At 31.6% G+C, this 19,279-nt stretch overlaps 1 protein-coding gene across 20 annotated transcripts in view; it reads right to left on the bottom strand.

Annotated features, from left to right (window-relative positions):
* Positions 1-15,431: 15,431 nt before the first annotated feature.
* LOC134696113 (CUB and sushi domain-containing protein 3-like) overlaps positions 15,432-19,279 on the bottom strand; it is a 119,890-nt gene continuing 116,042 nt past the window's right edge. For 18 of the 20 annotated variants that reach the window (XM_063557733.1, XM_063557718.1, XM_063557722.1 and 15 more), the window contains 3 exons: positions 18,814-18,993; positions 17,970-18,149; positions 15,432-15,596 (listed from right to left, as the gene is read on the bottom strand). In XM_063557733.1, coding sequence (XP_063413803.1) covers positions 15,541-15,596; positions 17,970-18,149; positions 18,814-18,993 — 416 coding nt within the window. In that variant the 3' untranslated portion in view covers positions 15,432-15,540. The remainder of the gene's footprint in view (positions 15,597-17,969; positions 18,150-18,813; positions 18,994-19,279) is intronic. The other 2 variants (XM_063557719.1, XM_063557725.1) reach the window with 1 other exon arrangement.

The following is a 19,279-nucleotide window of genomic DNA, read 5'->3' as shown; positions in this document are numbered from 1 at the left end:
ATGGAGTTATTTTCTTTCAGAACGACAGGTAATTCTTTTACAGAATCAACCCGGACGATACCATGTTTCAATGATATATAATCCAAGGCATACAATAATGACCTGTGTGAGGTCATTATTTTTCTTGATAAACATGCAATCTGACTATGATTTACTTCAACACTTTATTCGTCTAATAGTTTTTTGTTGCCGATTTTGGAAATTCATTTTTAAAGTTCAATCGATGATAGGTGTACCGTCATTTCAGTCCCGCATTTTAATTTTAGAAACAAATAACGTGAAGTACGTGAAGTTTTGTTAATGTATCGCTTGAATAAAGAAACATTATCATATATGTCAGATGAATTTTAATGTAGACTTTCATAAAATAAATGGAGATTTAACATATTCGTGTGTACGATTTTGAAAATCTTATTGAGTCAAACTGAATAGGTTGATTGATTTTTGGTTGCTTGTCTAAAGCACAGTGGCAAATATTTCATGCATGTTCAGAACGATACACACTGAATAGGAAAACATACTGGGAACTACATGTATTTATATTCGTCTTCGTGTCAGTTCTTAACTTTTTTAAATTTATGTATACCTTTTACTCTATCAAATGATGAACTAATAAGTCAATTTATATTCTATTGAATAACATTAACGTAACTCACGAAAGGGTCGGGTGCGGATGGTTTATAATTATATCCTGATTATCTTTTGATAAAATGTATTGCTAGTCAAAAGACAATCTTTCTGAATTTTTCATTCGAATCAAGTAAAATTGTTAAAAAAATTAACCACTTTTCCGCGATAGAAATAACATAACAAATAAAAAAAAAACATACCCCTCCCCCTTTTCAATAAGCTAAGTGGTACAATAAATTACTTACAATATTTCAATATGTCTTTTATTTGTCATACACCGTTATCGGATGGTAACAATACATTTGTGTCTTACTTCATGCAGTTACAGTAATATTTTTATTGTGTATGGATACTTATTTTTAAAAGGTTTATATCTAAATTATTAGTGAGTTTTATTCCACATTCTAAATGAGCCACAGGGCGTATTAAAACCTGAACGCATTAGAAAGGAATATCCCAATTAAGTGTTGTCGGTAAAATAGGATACTAAATTTTACAAATCTATATAAAATTAATATTTTGTTTACGGTATATAAGTCAGATAATGCATATTTTAAGTTTTTTCTTGTCGTAGAACACACCTCGGGATGTCGGGATTATTCAAAGAAAGACCTCCCTACAATCGGTCTTTCATTTGTTCAATCCTGACACCCCTCGGTGTGTTCTACGACAAGAAAAAACATAAAAATATGCATTATCTATAACCTATTGAATGAATAATTAAACTCAATCTTAAAACTATAATCATGTTACGGTATTGTCGTCAAATAAAGACTATCCAAGGATATTGCACCCATTTACACAAAAAGCAAAAGAAATCATAAAGGTTGTCTAAGAAACTAAATAAATCGTCTTTTTATAATTTGCTGTTATACACATCTTTCAACATAACTAGTATAATGAAGAATAGAAATACGGAGTGTATCAAAGAGACAACAACCAAACTAAAGAGAAAAACAAAAAACAGAAACAAAGCGAGAAAATCCCTCGGAGGCGGGCTTCAGCTAGCCCCTAAACAATAATATAATTATACTAGAGCAGCAAAATGGACACCACCTTAAACTACGGAATATACAAATGAATCAAAAGAGGAAGACAAAACAAACAAGACTTACAAGTGTTCTTATCCCGGGCATAATACAATGCCGTATTTAGCAAAACCTTTTCAACTTTTGATCTTCAGTGCTGTACAACTTTGTACTTTTTCACTTTCGATCTTGTATATCTGGGCGTTATGTATTCGGGTTTAGTTTTCTGTAATTAGTTTTTACTTCAATTTCTTTATGTATATCTCTTTCATATTCATTTGTTAAAATTTACTGTTTGCAATAGTGTGAATTGTTTTATATAATATGAATGTTCTTATCCTGGGCATAATACAATGCCGTATTTAGCAAAACCTTTTCAACTTTTGATCTTCAGTGCTGTACAACTTTGTACTTTTTCACTTTCGATCTTGTATATCTGGGCGTTATGTATTCGGGTTTAGTTTTCTGTAATTAGTTTTTACTTCAATTTCTTTATGTATATCTCTTTCATATTCATTTGTTAAAATTTACTGTTTGCAATAGTGTGAATTGTTTTATATAATATGAATGTTCTTATCCTGGGCATACAAACAATGCCGTATTTGGCAAAACCTTTTCAACTTTTGATCTTCAGTGCTGTACAATTTTGTATTTTTTTCGTCACTGGTGAGTCTCGTGTGGACTAGACGCGTTTTTGGCGTATTGAATTTTAAACCTGATGCTTTTTGTTATCTATTAATCATGCTTTTCTTTGTCTAATATGTTCTGCTTTTTATTTGTATTGTAGTCCTGTAATATTTTGTTTTCATTTCAATGTTATATTTAACTGTGCCATTAAAGTGCGAGGTTTGGCATGCCTTAAAACCAGGTTCAACCCACCACTTTTATTCCCCTTTAAAAGTGTCCTGTACCAAGTCAGGAAGATGGCCATTGTTATAATATTGTTCGTTTCTGTGTGTGTGTTGCATTTTAACGTTGAGTCGTTTCTGTTTTCTCTTATTTTTGAGATAAGGCGTGGCACGGTACTTGTCTATCCCATATTCATGTATTTGGTTCTGATGTTATATTTGTTATTCTCGTGGTGTATTGTCTGTTGCTTGGTCCGTTTCTGTGTGCTGTTGCGTTTCGGTGTTGTGTCGTTGTTCTCCTCTTATATTTAATGCGTTTCCCTCGGTTTTGGTTTGTTGCCCCGATTTTGTTTTTTGTCCATGGATTTATGAGTTTTGAACAGCGGTATACTACTGTTGCCTTTATTTACAACACCTAGAGGTCTGTGGAGAGAACCCCCTTTTTTATCTATTATTTGAAAATATCATCTTCCATAAGGATAGAGGGAATAGTTTTAACTAAAATTGTAAACTCGCATTGAGTGGAGCAGGATCTGCTTACCCTTCCGGAGCACCTGCGATCACCCCTAGTTTTTGGTGGGGTTCGTGTTGTTTATTCTTTAGTTTTCTATGTTGTGGCATGTATACTATTGTTTTTCTGTTTGTCTTTTTCATTTTTAGCAATGGCGTTGGGAGTTTGTTTAAGATTTATGAGTTTGACTGTCTCTTTGGTATCTTTCGTCCCTCTTTTTGGTAACACATGATTTAAAAAAAAATATCTTTTAAAAAATATTAACAAAACAGTCACATTATATATCATCAGATAGTGTCTCTAGTAAAAACAATAGGATTCGGTATACTTATGGATTCAAATATGTATTTGTTGAACTAAATAATGACGCATTTTCAAAATAATCCCAAAATGGTAACTCTTATCCGTTTCTCAATTAAACATAGATGAAAACAGTTCAAAATACTAGCAATGTTGGTACCCTTATGTTTATTATGTGTATTTTATTGGTAAAACCAAAGGATTAAGGTCAAATGCCTGCGCTTAAAATATTCATCGATATCAACAATATGATAATCATTTGTGTGTTCTTTGTTTACAAATTTTAGATTTTTTTTTAAATACTACGGCTTTTCTACCTCAGACATAGATTACCTTAGCTGTATTTGGCAAAACGTTTAGGAATTTTGGTCCTCACTGTTCTTCAACTTCGTAATTTATGTGGCTTTTTTAGCTTTTTTGGATTCGAGCGTCACTGATGAGTCTTTTGTAGACGAAACACGCGTCGGGTGTAAATATTAAATTTAGTATCTATGATGAGTTTACTTACAACCACTTGGTCGATGCCACTGCTGGTGGAGATTTATTTCCCCGAGGGTATCACAAGCTCAGAAGTCAGCACTTCTGGTGCTGGCATGAATTGTCATTGATAGGGTTATATTTATAAATTTACTGTTTACAAATTTTTGATTTTTTTAAAATACTAAGGCTTTTCTACCTCAGGCATGGATTACCTTAGCTGTATTTGGCAAAACTTTAAGGAATTTTGACCCTCAATGCTCTTCAACTTCATAATTTATTTGGCCTTTTTAACTTTTTTTGGATTGGAGCGTCACTGATGAGTCTTTTGTAGACGAAACGCGCGTCTGGCGTATATACTAAATTTAGTCCTGGTATCTATGATGAGTTTATTTGTGTCCAATGTTCCTTCTTCAACAGAATATTATCAATTCTAACAGACAAACTACTTAACATAACTGCTGATTAACTACTGAACATAATATAAAAACTACTGAACATAATATGAAAAATACTAAACATAATGTCATAACTACCGAACATAATGTCATAACTACCGAACATAATATGAAAACAACTGAACATAATATGAAAACTACTGAACATAATATGAAAACTACTGAACATAATACATGTATAAAAACTACTGAACATAATATCAAAACTACTGAACATGATATCTGAGCATAATATAAAAACTACTGAACATGATATCTGAGCATAATATGAAAACTACTGAACATAATATGAAACAACTGAACATAATATGAAACTACTGAACATAATATGAAACTACTGAACATACTATGAAAACTACTGAACATAATATGAAAACTACTGAACATAATATGAAACTACTGAACATAATATCAAAACTACTGAACATGATATCTGAACATAATATGAAAACTACTGAACATAATATGAAAACTACTGAACATAATACATGTATAAAAACTACTGAACCTAATATGAAACTACTGAACATAATATGAAAACTACTGAACATAATATGAAAACTACTGAACATAATATGAAAACTACTGAACATAATATGAAACTACTGAACATAATATGAAAACTACTGAACATAATATGAAAACTACTGAACATAATATGAAACTACTGAACATAATATGAAAACTACTGAACATAATATGAAAACTACTGAACATAATATGAAAACTACTGAACATAATATGAAACTACTGAACATAATATGAAACTACTGAACATAATATCAAAACTACTGAACATGATATCTGAACATAATATGAAAACTACTGAAAATAATATACATACTAATGACCACAGAGCATAAACACCAATCATATTAAACAATCAACATAAGAAGACAGTAATGGCTTTCCATACTAAATGCAAAGCTTAACTACGATAATCATCTAAACAAAACAAAATGCGATGTTGTTTTATGAAACACGACTGAAAACTGTAAACAGTTTGATAAGAGGGTTATTTAATGTTTTTGAAAGAAGTATGTTAGAACGTAGGGCTTAGCAATACCAAACATTAGAAATAATAGATTTGACAAGATGTGGTATGAGTGCCATTGAAGAAAAAAATCTATTTCTATCAATGTCACAATGTGTAAAAAGTAAACAAATATAGGTCTGAGTACGATAAAATGTGTTTTATCAAACCAAAGACAAAGATTAATTTATACGTTTGGCTGGACAATTTGACATTTGGAACATGCTTCAAACATACGACGAACCATATAGGGTCCATTCGTTTGATGTATCCACTTTCAATTTGAAAAGGAACTTTCTGTTTTGATATTTCCTCTGAGTTCAGTATTTTTGTGATTTTACTTTTCAATACTAATCACGGCATTTCATTTTACATTAGCTTGTTTAGGTAATGAATCTTAAGGTTGTATTTCCACTATAATGATATTCATCTTCCAATTTAATAATCGATTTGTAAAATATTTAAACTCTGTTGGTTATATGTGTCGTTTGGTTGTTTCATTGACGTAATATTCATACCTTTATTCAACCCGTCTTAGGTTTAAATATTTATCACAGATTTGAAGTCATAATACAATGCAATACATCATACTAATACATACATCGAATGAACGTTTTGTTTCAGCTATAAGGTACACACAAGTCTAAACATCGCTTTGAATGCGTGTGTTAGCTTAAAAATCTATAAAAAAAGAATGGTAAATTTTTCTAAATGATATTCACTGCTTATATTGTTTGGCCCAACGTGTATTTTTATTCTATTGGCCCTAATACGCTGAAAGTGTTATAAACACTATACAGACTCGAACCACTGTTCACTACTACAGAAATCTTGTCGTTTGCTGCCATATTAATGTTGATAGTTTGAGATGCCATATCATAATCATTATTAGTGTATAACCACACCAAAATATCTGCATTCTTCCTTATAGTAAGATGAGAGGAGGTTTGAATGCCTGACATCATGGACACAGATATGGAGTAAATACCAGGTTTTACAACAGTATAAATACCCGTAGCGGTATTATATTCAGAACCAATACTAGCTGGATTAATAAGGGTGTATTTGATTGGACTTCCGACTGACACTGATGTGCAACCTAAAGGTAATGTCGCTGTAAATGCATGACCTGCACTAGTAGAATATGCTAAAATAAATAACAAAAATGTATCATATACATATACACATACATAAACGCTCCATATGAATAAAATGGCCCTACGGAATCTCTAGGACACTTCATCCTGCGATCAGCTGTCTATTATTATTTATTTTTTTACAATCACAATTCTTGAATTTTCACAGTATTTAGTATCTACGGAAAAATGCATATTTCTTATTGGCTGCAAGTCAAATCATCCGATTCTGTCAAATGATTTAAATTGATGGTGAAGCAATAAAAAATGTAACAAATCTCAATAATAGAATCAACAGTACTAGTTTCTTATTTTTTTTAAATAAAAATGCAAAGTAAAATTTACACATAAAATTCTGGCAGAAATTGCCACTGAAATGAAAGCATTTTTGTCCATTTGAAACATTACAGCTGTAATTTCTAAGCACTTATATTTACTTTTAAATGTCCAGATGTGATGTACAATAAACTTTAACTGGAATAGAAAAGGAAAACAAAAAATATAAACTTCAATCGAAATAAAACTGTTTTCATTTCACTGACAGTTTTTGCAATAATTTTGTATTCAATATTTTCTTTGCATTCGAAATTGAAATAAAAAAGATGTTCATTTTTGTTTTAAAAGATCTGTAAATTAAGGTGTTAAAGCTTGTTTGTTTGTAATATAAACGAATTGAAAGTTTTGTGAAAATGTGATTTTCACGTTGTTTTCATAACTTTAAATAACGTATCGTTGTAAACAAAAACAACATTTAATCAATTAATATTAACATTAAGTCAAGATACGATCATTTTATATAAATACTGATCTTTTATCAACTGAAAGACAATTACTAATAAATGATTCAGTCATGCGTCCTCTTTTCTATATTTACCGTCTGAAAGCAACCAGAGATTCTCAAAAACTTGTTCAGCCAACATTATCAATTAACGCAATTTTCCTCATATATATATAGTTACAGGACTTTGTGCAAACAGTTATCACTTTTAACAATTTTAAAGATTAATGACAGTACATAAAAAATCACATATCTATAATGGTGGTAGAGCAGCTTGTTGAAATATTATAAGTTATATCGCTACTGACCCCATACGGATCCATAGAGGGTATGTAAAATCCATAGGGGTCAGGCCGGAGGTCGAGCCCCCAATGGATTTTACTTACCCTCTATGGATCCGTAGGGGGTCAGTAGTTAACCGTATAACGAATTTATCGCACGATTAGACTTTTTTTGCTGCATTTTGTTGAACAATAAACAATAAAACACAACAACATCAATAGATGAGGTCACTATTAACGCGTCATGAACCCCCTATCAAAATTACTAACCCCCTACGGTCTCTAAGGGGGTCACCGAGTGACGACGTTAAACCAATCACAATGCGGTGCGATAAAAAAAATATAAACCTGTTTATTGTGACAAAACTATTACTAGTATTAAAAAATGCCCTAATATGGAACGTCATAACTGTCTTGTTATGACCATTTTCATTATATGATGTACATGTGCATTTACCTATATATGATCTGCATTTACCCTTTATATAACTATTACTATGGTATTCGTTTTTGCCCTATTGCTTTACACACATAAAGCTGATAACGTGGGTCGACCGCTGTCCAAACTGTATGACATTTTGTTGAACTTTGCTAGGCATATAATCGGAGGTCATTTTTGTCACAGCTGAAGTTTTATTGAACAGAATAGTTGAAGGACAGCTGAAGGACGCATCCGGGTGTGGGAATTTCTCGCTACATTGAAGACCTGTTGGTGACCTTCTGCTGTTGTTTTTTTATTTGGTCGGGTTGTTGTCTCCTTGACACATTCCCCATTTCCATTCTCAATTTTATTTAGAGTACTCATTTGACAAATTTGAACAGATAAGATAATTGTATATAAATACTGATCTTTTATCGACTGAAAGACAATTATTAGTAAATGATTCAGTCATGCGTCTCTCCTTTCTATATTAACCGTTTGAAAGCAACCAGAGATTCTCAAATGATTGTTCAGCCAACATTATCAATTAACGCAATTTTCCTCATAGGTATATAGTTTCAGGACTTTGTGCAAACAGTTATGCCTTTTAAAAAATATCACGTTTAACAATTTAAAGATTAATGACAGTATATAAAAAATCACATAATTATAATTGTGGAAGAGCAGCTTGTGGCCATATAAAAAAAATAAAAACATGTTTATTGTGACAAAACTATTACTAGTATTAATAATGTCCTAATATGGAACGCCATAACTGTTTTGTTATGATCATTTTCATTATATGATGTACATGTGCATTTACCTATATATGATCTGCATTTACCCTTTATATAACTATTACTATGGTATTCGTTTTTGCCCTATTGCTTTACACACATAAAGCTGATAACGTGGGTCGATCGCTGTCCAAACTTTATGACATTTTGTTGAACTTTGCTAGGCATATAACCGGAGGTCATTTTTGTCACAGCTGAAGTTTTATTGAACAGAAAAGTTGAAGGACAGCTGAAGGACGCATCCGGGTGCTGGAATTTCTCGCTACATTGAAGACCTATTGGTGACCTTCTGCTGTTGTTTTTTTTATTTGGTCGGGTTGTTGTCTCTTTGACACATTCCCCATTTCCATTCTCAATTTTATTTAGAGTACTCATTTGACAAATTTGAACAGATAAGATAATTGTATATAAATACTGATCTTTTATCGACTGAAAGACAATTACTAGTAAATGATTCAGTCATGCGTCTCTCCTTTCTATATTAACCGTCTGAACGCAACCAGAGATTCTCAAATGATTGTTCAGCCAACATTATCAATTAACGCAATTTTCCTGATAGGTATATAGTTTCAGGACTTTGTGCAAACAGTTATGCCTTTTAAAAATAATCACTTTTAACAATTTAAAGATTAATGACAGTATATAAAAAATCACATAATTATAATTGTGGAAGAGCAGCTTGTGGCCATATAAAAAAAATAAAAACATGTTTATTGTGACAAAACTATTACTAGTATTATTAATGTCCTAATATGGAACGCCATAACTGTTTTGTTATGATCATTTTCATTATATGATGTACATGTGCATTTACCTATATATGATCTGCATTTACCCTTTATATAACTATTACTATGGTATTCGTTTTTGCCCTATTGCTTTACACACATAAAGCTGATAACGTGGGTCGATCGCTGTCCAAACTTTATGACATTTTGTTGAACTTTGCTAGGCATATAACCGGAGGTCATTTTTGTCACAGCTGAAGTTTTATTGAACAGAAAAGTTGAAGGACAGCTGAAGGACGCATCCGGGTGCTGGAATTTCTCGCTACATTGAAGACCTATTGGTGACCTTCTGCTGTTGTTTTTTTTATTTGGTCGGGTTGTTGTCTCTTTGACACATTCCCCATTTCCATTCTCAATTTTATTTAGAGTACTCATTTGACAAATTTGAACAGATAAGATAATTGTATATAAATACTGATCTTTTATCGACTGAAAGACAATTACTAGTAAATGATTCAGTCATGCGTCTCTCCTTTCTATATTAACCGTCTGAACGCAACCAGAGATTCTCAAATGATTGTTCAGCCAACATTATCAATTAACGCAATTTTCCTGATAGGTATATAGTTTCAGGACTTTGTGCAAACAGTTATGCCTTTTAAAAATAATCACTTTTAACAATTTAAAGATTAATGACAGTATATAAAAAATCACATAATTATAATTGTGGAAGAGCAGCTTGTGGCCATATAAAAAAAATAAAAACATGTTTATTGTGACAAAACTATTACTAGTATTATTAATGTCCTAATATGGAACGCCATAACTGTTTTGTTATGATCATTTTCATTATATGATGTACATGTGCATTTACCTATATATGATCTGCATTTACCCTTTATATAACTATTACTATGGTATTCGTTTTTGCCCTATTGCTTTACACACATAAAGCTGATAACGTGGGTCGATCGCTGTCCAAACTTTATGACATTTTGTTGAACTTTGCTAGGCATATAACCGGAGGTCATTTTTGTCACAGCTGAAGTTTTATTGAACAGAAAAGTTGAAGGACAGCTGAAGGACGCATCCGGGTGCTGGAATTTCTCGCTACATTGAAGACCTATTGGTGACCTTCTGCTGTTGTTTTTTTTATTTGGTCGGGTTGTTGTCTCTTTGACACATTCCCCATTTCCATTCTCAATTTTATTTAGAGTACTCATTTGACAAATTTGAACAGATAAGATAATTGTATATAAATACTGATCTTTTATCGACTGAAAGACAATTACTAGTAAATGATTCAGTCATGCGTCTCTCCTTTCTATATTAACCGTCTGAACGCAACCAGAGATTCTCAAATGATTGTTCAGCCAACATTATCAATTAACGCAATTTTCCTGATAGGTATATAGTTTCAGGACTTTGTGCAAACAGTTATGCCTTTTAAAAATAATCACTTTTAACAATTTTAAAGATTAATGACAGTATATAAAAAATCACATATCTATAATGGTGGAAGAGCAGCTTGTGGCCATATTAAAAAGATAAAAACATGTTTATTGTGACAAAACTGTTACTAGTATTAATAATGTCCTAATACGGAACGCCATAACTATCTTGTTATAACCATTTTCATTATATGATTTACATGTGCATTTACCTATACATGATGTGCCTTTTCCCTTTATATAACTATAAATATGGTTCTCGTGTGTGCCTTATTACTTTACACATATAAAGCTGCTATCATGGGTCGACCGCTGTCCAAACTTTATGACATTTTGTTGAACTTTGCAAGGCATATAATCGGAGCTCATTTTTGTCACAGCTGAACTTTTATTGAACAGAAAAGTTCAATAGTTTTTAGAGTACTCATTTCACAAATTTGAACAGATAAGATAATTTTATATGAATACTGATATTTTATCAACTGAAAGACAATAGCTAGTAATTGATTCAGTCATGCGTCTCTCCTTTCTATATTAACCGTCTGAACGCAACCAGAGATTCTCAAATGATTGTTCAGCCAACATTATCAATTAACGCAATTTTCCTGATAGGTATATAGTTTCAGGACTTTGTGCAAACAGTTATGCCTTTTAAAAATAATCACTTTTAACAATTTTAAAGATTAATGACAGTATATAAAAAATCACATATCTTTAATGGTGGAAGAGCAGCTTGTGGCCATATTAAAAAGATAAAAACATGTTTATTGTGACAAAACTATTTCTATTATTAATAATGTCCTAATATGGAACGCCATAACTGTCTTGTTATGATCATTTTCATTATATGATGTACATGTGCTTTAAACTATATATGATCTGCATTTACCCTTTATATAACTATAAATATGGTACTCGTTTGTGCCTTATTGCTTTACACGTAAAAAGCTGCTAAAGTGGGTCGACCGCTGTCCAAACTTTATGACATTTTGTTGAACTTTGCTAGCCATTAAATTGGAGGTCTATTTTGTCACAGCTGAATTTTATTGAACAGAAAAGTTCAATAGTTTTAGAGTATTCATTTGACATATTTGAACAGTTTAACAATAATTGCATATCAAATGTTTCACACAATAGATCTAACATACATACATTAAATCAAATTAATAAACAGTATGCAATAATATAACCTGTTTTTTTTTTTATTACAATGCGTCTGTTACCAGTTGTTTCTGCTATTATTATTATTGTTCAGAAAATATATTCCGTCATAATATTTAGACAATTCATATAACAAAGATTAGAGAATGGTTGGCTATGATACGGTAAAAAAAAATCATTTTTGTTTTAGTCTGGTGTTTATAGATATGTTAATATTTTTTTTCAGAGCTAGCTCGCAAATTATAATGAACCTTGTACCCGGAATTTTTTTTCATTGTGTCTGCTTGTTTAAATATTTTAACATTTTGTCGTTCTATATTTTTAAATTCCTTTATAGGTGGCACGGTAGGTTTTTTTTTTAGGGTTCCCTCCCCCCCCCCCCCCCCAAGTCCTAACACTACCCAAAATTAAAATTAAATCTCAAAAAATCGTTTTCACTTATACATAAAATGATTTCATAATTTTTAACATCTGATTCTTCACTCAGTAAGGGAAAACAATTTCAGTTGATACTTGTTGGTCTAACCAAACTGTTCAAATACATTTACTTAAGTAAGGTACACAAAGGAACAACCTAAATTCTGGAATGCAAATACTACCGTGTCACCTATAAGTATTCCGCTTTATGACCATAGTTAAATTGTGTTGTTTAGGTGTTTAATTTAGAAATGCCTTGTGTTTAACATTGTTTTCCATGTTTAAAAACCCATCCCCAATAAAAAAAACAACACATAAGAATAACAATGAAACTGAAAAAAAAAAGAACCATTGTTGTATATTGGATTAAAATGAAAAGCCTTTCATTGTCAAAATCAGCTACATAAATTTGCGGCGCGTTTGAAAGGATCGAAACATCGTTCCCCGCGGAAAGAAATCGGTCAAGATGTAGTCAGGTCATAAAAGATGTTATCTTAATTTATTTATTCCATGGATCAATTGAATGATAGAAAATGTCAAGTCTGGTATCTATGATGGGTTTATCTAAAACCACTGGGTCGATGCCACTACTGGTGGAGTTCTTATTTCCCAATAAATTTGACAACACATGGAATACACGAAAATACTGAACTCCGAGGTAAATTCAAAACTAAAATTTCCTAACGAAATTCAAAATCAAAATATAAAATACATCAAATGAATGAATATATAACAACTGTCATATTCCTGACTTGGACATTCTTTGATGACATAGTTCTTAAAATAATTCTAATCGGAATTTAATATAGTGCATACTTGACATGTTTACATTACACAATAGTACCATAGGTGGTTTATCTCAGACTGAAATGGTGTGTTTTCTACAGTAGCATTATGATATGAGATTGATTCAAATTTAATGATAATAAAGTTAGGCGAAGATACTAGTAAAGGATAATTTTCTCTCATAAGTCGAAATCAAGACGACGTCTATGAAAAATAGAAGCTACCTATATAAAACCAACATTCGATAAAAACTGAAGATCTTACAATATTTAGTTTGCTATAAAAAGTACTTCATTTTTTTACACAAATAAGGCCGTTAGTTTTCTCGTTTGAATTGTTTTACATGGTCTTATCGGGGCCTTTTATAGCTGACTATATGCGGTATGGGCTTTGCTCATTGTTGAAGGCCGTACGGTGACCTATAATTGTTAATGTTTGTGTCATTTTGGTCTTTTGTGGATAGTTGTCTCATTGGCAATCATACCACATCTCCTTTTTATATGTTAATATTTTCCTTAAAGCAGTGAATAATAATCATTGCAACATGAAAAGAAATATACAAAATATCCTTAAACTCATCATTACCTATGTAGGAAATGAGAATTTATTTTCAAAAACATTCAACTTTAGAAAATTCTCAAATGTGTCTAGTTTATCATATCTGTGACTGTCTCTATTTTTAAAACGGGGGGTCCTTTTTGCATTGCTGATATATATATCATAAAATGCACCCTTCATGTGAAAGACACGAACACTATATGTGTTATTTGTTTGTCGTATAACTTCGTATTTCTATTGCCACTAATACTATACGCTCATCTATCAGGAACTACCACTGGTCTGTTAACGTCAACGTGGTTGTCGTTTGTTTATGTGTTACATATTTGTTTTTCGTTTATTTTATTTTTTATATATAAATAAGGCTGTTGTTTTTCTCCTTTGAATTGTTTTACATTGTCATATCGGGGCCTTTTATAGCTGACTATACGGTATGGGCTTTGCTCATTGTTGAAGGCCGTACGGTGACCTATAGTTGTTAATGTCTGTGTCATTTTGGTCTCTTGTGGACAGTTGTCTCATAGGCAAAAATACCACATCTGTTTTTATATTAGCTATTTTATGGGACAACCTTTTTAGTTAAAAAAAAAATATATACTGATAGGGAAAATTTTAAATTATAAATTGTAGCAAGTAAACAAGTTCGGTGACACCATTTATTCTTATTATTTTCTTGAAGCATACTAGAAAACCTATCTTCTCTCAATTTCTTTCAAAATTCTATCTCATAGATTTTTTATGCACAAAAATGTGTTTCTGAGTCATTGTAAGCAAATTTAAAACTCATAGCTTGAAAAATAGTTCAATGAATCATCCTTTTTATTATGATTTTGAAAAGAATACAATCTTCAGTTAGGCAAAGTATAAGAAAATTCTAGTTTCGGGGAAACATATACCTATAATCTACCTTAATTTGAATTTTGATTTTATGATAATTGATTATGTAAAAAGTAAATCCCCAAAAACTCCGGGGGAAATTAAAAAAAAAGTCGCTAATCAAAAGGCAAAATCAAAAGCTCAAACACATCAAACGAATGGATAACAACTGTCATATTCATGACTCAGTACAGGCATTTTATGTAACTAGTAACAGGATGATATCATTTTAATGCGAAATCATACTCAGTCAAATTTAACCTTTTATATCTTATAATTTATGGAAAACTGGTCTGTTTTATGTTTCTAATGTTTCTGTTTTTGTACATGGTGTTGACTGGGTTTTTTTTTTGGTTGCTTTTTTTGTTGGGGGGGGGGGGTCAAAACACGAAGGCATAATCTTTTTAAATATCAGAGAGAAATAATAGGATGCATAACCTAGTATAGTGGTTGTCGTTGTGTAATGTGTGTCATATTTGATTTTTCTCAAATTGGTTTGTTAAACTTTAGATCATTAGATACTAGCTATAGTATTTCAATTGAATTATTACATATTTGTTGATAAAATGTACCCACTGATTAAATTATATTCATATGAGACAATATCAAAACCATTATTTGACACCTTTAAACTGTTTCCGTATTTAAGCCTAGTTATAAAAAAAACTATATAAGTTATCATATTTATATTATATTTTTTTTACAATTTCGAAATATCACCTGCAGATAGATTTTTAAATAATTAATAAAAAATGATAATGTTCATATCAATTTTATTGTGGTTTCATTTTGATAGCATTTAAAAAAATGCATCTTCAACAGATACAGGAATACTGCATCATAGTCTTCTCGTATTCAAGTGTACTCATCTCCTCCTCCTTCTACGGTGCCCTTGACACCTAGTAGGTTTGATGATACGGACTGTTAAAGAGAAAATGAAAATAAATTGAATTAAGTAATGCTCGATAAACAAATTAACGATGTGTTGAAACAATATCGTTTTGTTCAATATGCTGTCAAATGGATGTATAATTGATAGTTATCAAATATCTAGACTTATATTTAATACGCCAGACGAGCGTTTTGTCTACATGATAAGCCTCATCAGTGACGCTCAGAAAGCCAAAAAAGAATAACGTTGAAGAGCAAAGACATGATACCAATTACGATGGAAGTATTCTTTGGTTAGAATTTCAGAACTGACATATTTTTTTTATCAGAAACAATTCAAAATATGTAGGGGGAGGGTTGATCTCATAAACATCTTTAATCCCGCCGCATATTTGCTCCTGTCACAAGTCAGGAGCCTCTGGACTTTGTTAGTCTTGTACTTTTGTTAATTTTAGTTTCTTGTGTACAATTTAAGTTTCTTGTGTACAATTTCGAGTTTAGTATGGCGTTCATTATCACTGAACTAGTATATATATTTGTTTATGGGTCAGCTGAAGGCAGCCTCCGGCTGCGGGAATTTCTCGCTACATTGAAGACCTGTTGGTGACCTTCTGCTGTTGTCTGCTCTATGATCGGGTTGTTGTCTCATTGGCACATTCCCCATTTCCATTCTCAATTGTATTAGACTTCATTGATAACTTATGATACAGTAAATAAGGTTAATTATAAACGAAACACCACATGGTCCCGAATGGAGGGTTGAAATAGCGTGTAATCGTCAAACTTCAACCGTCACCTTTTTGCTACAGCTAGCGTTAATGAAAGCGACGGATATTTAACGATTAAAATAAGGATAACCAAGACACCAAACTGAGGGAATTATAAAAGGAACGAGACCTATTGAGTTGACGATTGATTCGTCTCCTTCTATGCATACATCACCCGCCAAGCGAATCATCACTCAATTAAAAATTAAACAATCGGGAATCAGACACTTAATTTAAAGTAACAAGTCAAACGACTTACGAATCTAATGATTATACCATAATTGAGTGGAGAGAGCGACATACATAATTGGTTAAACGATTTGCGATAGTGATCGTAAAAGTTATGTAGCATTGGTGTCAGTCATACTCCCTCATGACTGTTCCATAGGTCACATACACCTACTTACGGAGTCCAGCATAGTTTGAACATGTATGAGGTTAACGTAATGACTAAACAAATGTTAATGATCCTGCTGAGAAATTAGATGTTGCAAATATGAAAATTGAAATCATTACGTTTATCATAAATCTAGTTTGAAGTTGTCAATCTGTGTCAATATCGAGGATAAAATACGAAGAAGGCGGTCAAAGTATAAAAAGGTTGTCTTTTGTTTATGTGTTATATATTTTTTTTTTCGTTCATTTATTTACATAAATAAGGCCGTTAGTTTTCTTGTTTGAATTGTTATCGGGACCTTTTTATCAACTTTAATAAAATGGAATTCTTGAGGAGGCGAGAAAATTTATTTAAAACAATTTAAATACTTAATCGCCTTATTCTGTCAATATTAAAAAGTCCGTAGCATAAATCAATTGTGAGCCGAATAGTGGCATACATAGAACATGATTAATCAATTTAAGCTTTTAAAATGATCTATGCATCTTCAACAATAGATACTGTCAACATTGTGGACTTGGATAGTATTCAATACTATTGGTTGATCCTTTGTTGCTGATCGTATTTATCATATAACGTAAGATGATAGGCAAAATCGACAATAGTTTGTCGTTTGACAATTTCTTCTACGTTGACTTATTTATAGATCTTGTCTAGTTGATCATTTTTGCATTTGAATTTCGTCATTTAATTACAATAACACCTTCAAAATAGAATAGAATTTTTACTCTCTACATCAGTTGTCAAGATAAAAGGAAAGCCTTGCATTTACCCAAAAGTTATATTTTAGTCACTTCACTCTCGTGTTGTTGGCAGGCAAATTAATAAAATTGATAAAACTTAATTCCCTTACGATGATTGCAGCCTAGTAATTTCTTATGAGAGGATCTTAGTGAAATCTAACAATTGACGACGACGGGGATATTTTCACTCTCCCCATATAAAAGAGAGGGGGTGTCTCAAAGAATTTGACATTATCACGTTCGTTTAATAAAACAATCTTTTAAAGATGTATTTTATTAAACAAAAACTGCTTAAAATTATTATTTGCAATACTGATATTATATCAAATGTAATACAAACCATTTGAGTGAGAACTCATATGACAACGAAGTTGTTATTTTGTTTGTTTGTAAGTGTTCATTTATTTGATTGATAATAATTATCAACGGTACCAGGATTATAGTTATGTACGCCAAACTCGCGTTATGTAGAAGAGTGTCAACCAAGTGTTCTTACCGCAGACTGGAGGACGTCCACTCCAGGCTTTATCATCCTGACATTGACGAGTCAGGTCACCAGACTTCAATTCATAGCCTCTGTTACAAGCGTAAGTTATTTTGCCTTGGTAGTTTTTACCCGTCTCAGCAGTTATAGTGGCGAAGTTTACTAGAGCAAGGTCTGGACAAGATACTATCTCTACAATAGTATTAAGCTCTAAGTCATAAAGTTCATAGAGTTGCTTGATTGAATAATAAAATATTTCAAATTCGGTGATATAACATAATTACTAATGGTTGATCTTTGAAACAACTTCCAAATACTTACAATAAAGTGAGAGAAATGGCAATAAACAAAAAAGATACAATCAGAACAGTATAAAATTGCTATGTATGATTATTTTTTTGAGAAATAAGACATATCAACTACTGACTAAACCAACAAAACAAAATTGCTCGAGTATGGCCTTAGTATATCTTTGTTTCCTTGCGCAGATTCCTCATAATTTTGATTTTGAACTTTTGGATATAATGCAATTGAACGATTTTATTTTCTATTGAAAGAAAGATGTTTTTAATAAGATTCGAAAACCTCTTCATTTTATTGTTTATCTGCCTTCACATTTTTTTTGGTCATAAAAAAGTAAAATCAGAAAGAAAAGAAAAACACCGACGAAACTTTAAAACAAAAAATCCTTTATCAAATGGCATAATCAAATGATCAATCACATCAAACTAATGGAGACCTGTCAATATTCCTGACCTGGTACAGGCGTTTTTAAATGTAGAAATTATGCTTACTCTTTAAATAAGAAATAGGATGTACGATATTTATATTAAAAGTTTCAACCAAGTGTTCTTACCGCAGACTGGAGGACGTCCACTCCAGGCTTTATCATCCTGACATTGACGAGTCAGGTCACCAGACTTCAATTCATAGCCTCTGTTACAATCGTAAGTTATTGTATCTTGGTAGTTTTTACCAGTCTCATCAGTTATAGTAGCGAAGTTTACTAGAGCAAGGTCTGGACAAGATACTACCTCTACAATAGTATTAAGCTCTAAGTCATAAAGTTCATAGAGTTGCTTGATTGAATGATGAAATATTGCAAATTAGGTGATAATACATAATTATGAATGGTTGATCTGTGAAACAACTTCTCAGTACTTAAGAAAAAGTAAAAGTAATAGAAATAAAAAAAAACAACATCAGAATACAACAAAATTGCTCAACATTTTTTTTTTTGAGAAATAAGACAAATTAACCAACAATCAAAATTGCTCGAGGATGACCTTAATATATCTTGGATTTTCTATCTTTTGAGTTTT

Source organism: Mytilus trossulus, chromosome 14 (genome assembly GCF_036588685.1).
Source record: "Mytilus trossulus isolate FHL-02 chromosome 14, PNRI_Mtr1.1.1.hap1, whole genome shotgun sequence".
Classification (NCBI taxonomy): Eukaryota; Metazoa; Mollusca; class Bivalvia; order Mytilida; family Mytilidae; genus Mytilus; species Mytilus trossulus.
The sequence above is the reverse complement of the archived record's forward strand: the minus strand, read 5'-3'. Positions and strand labels throughout refer to the sequence as shown.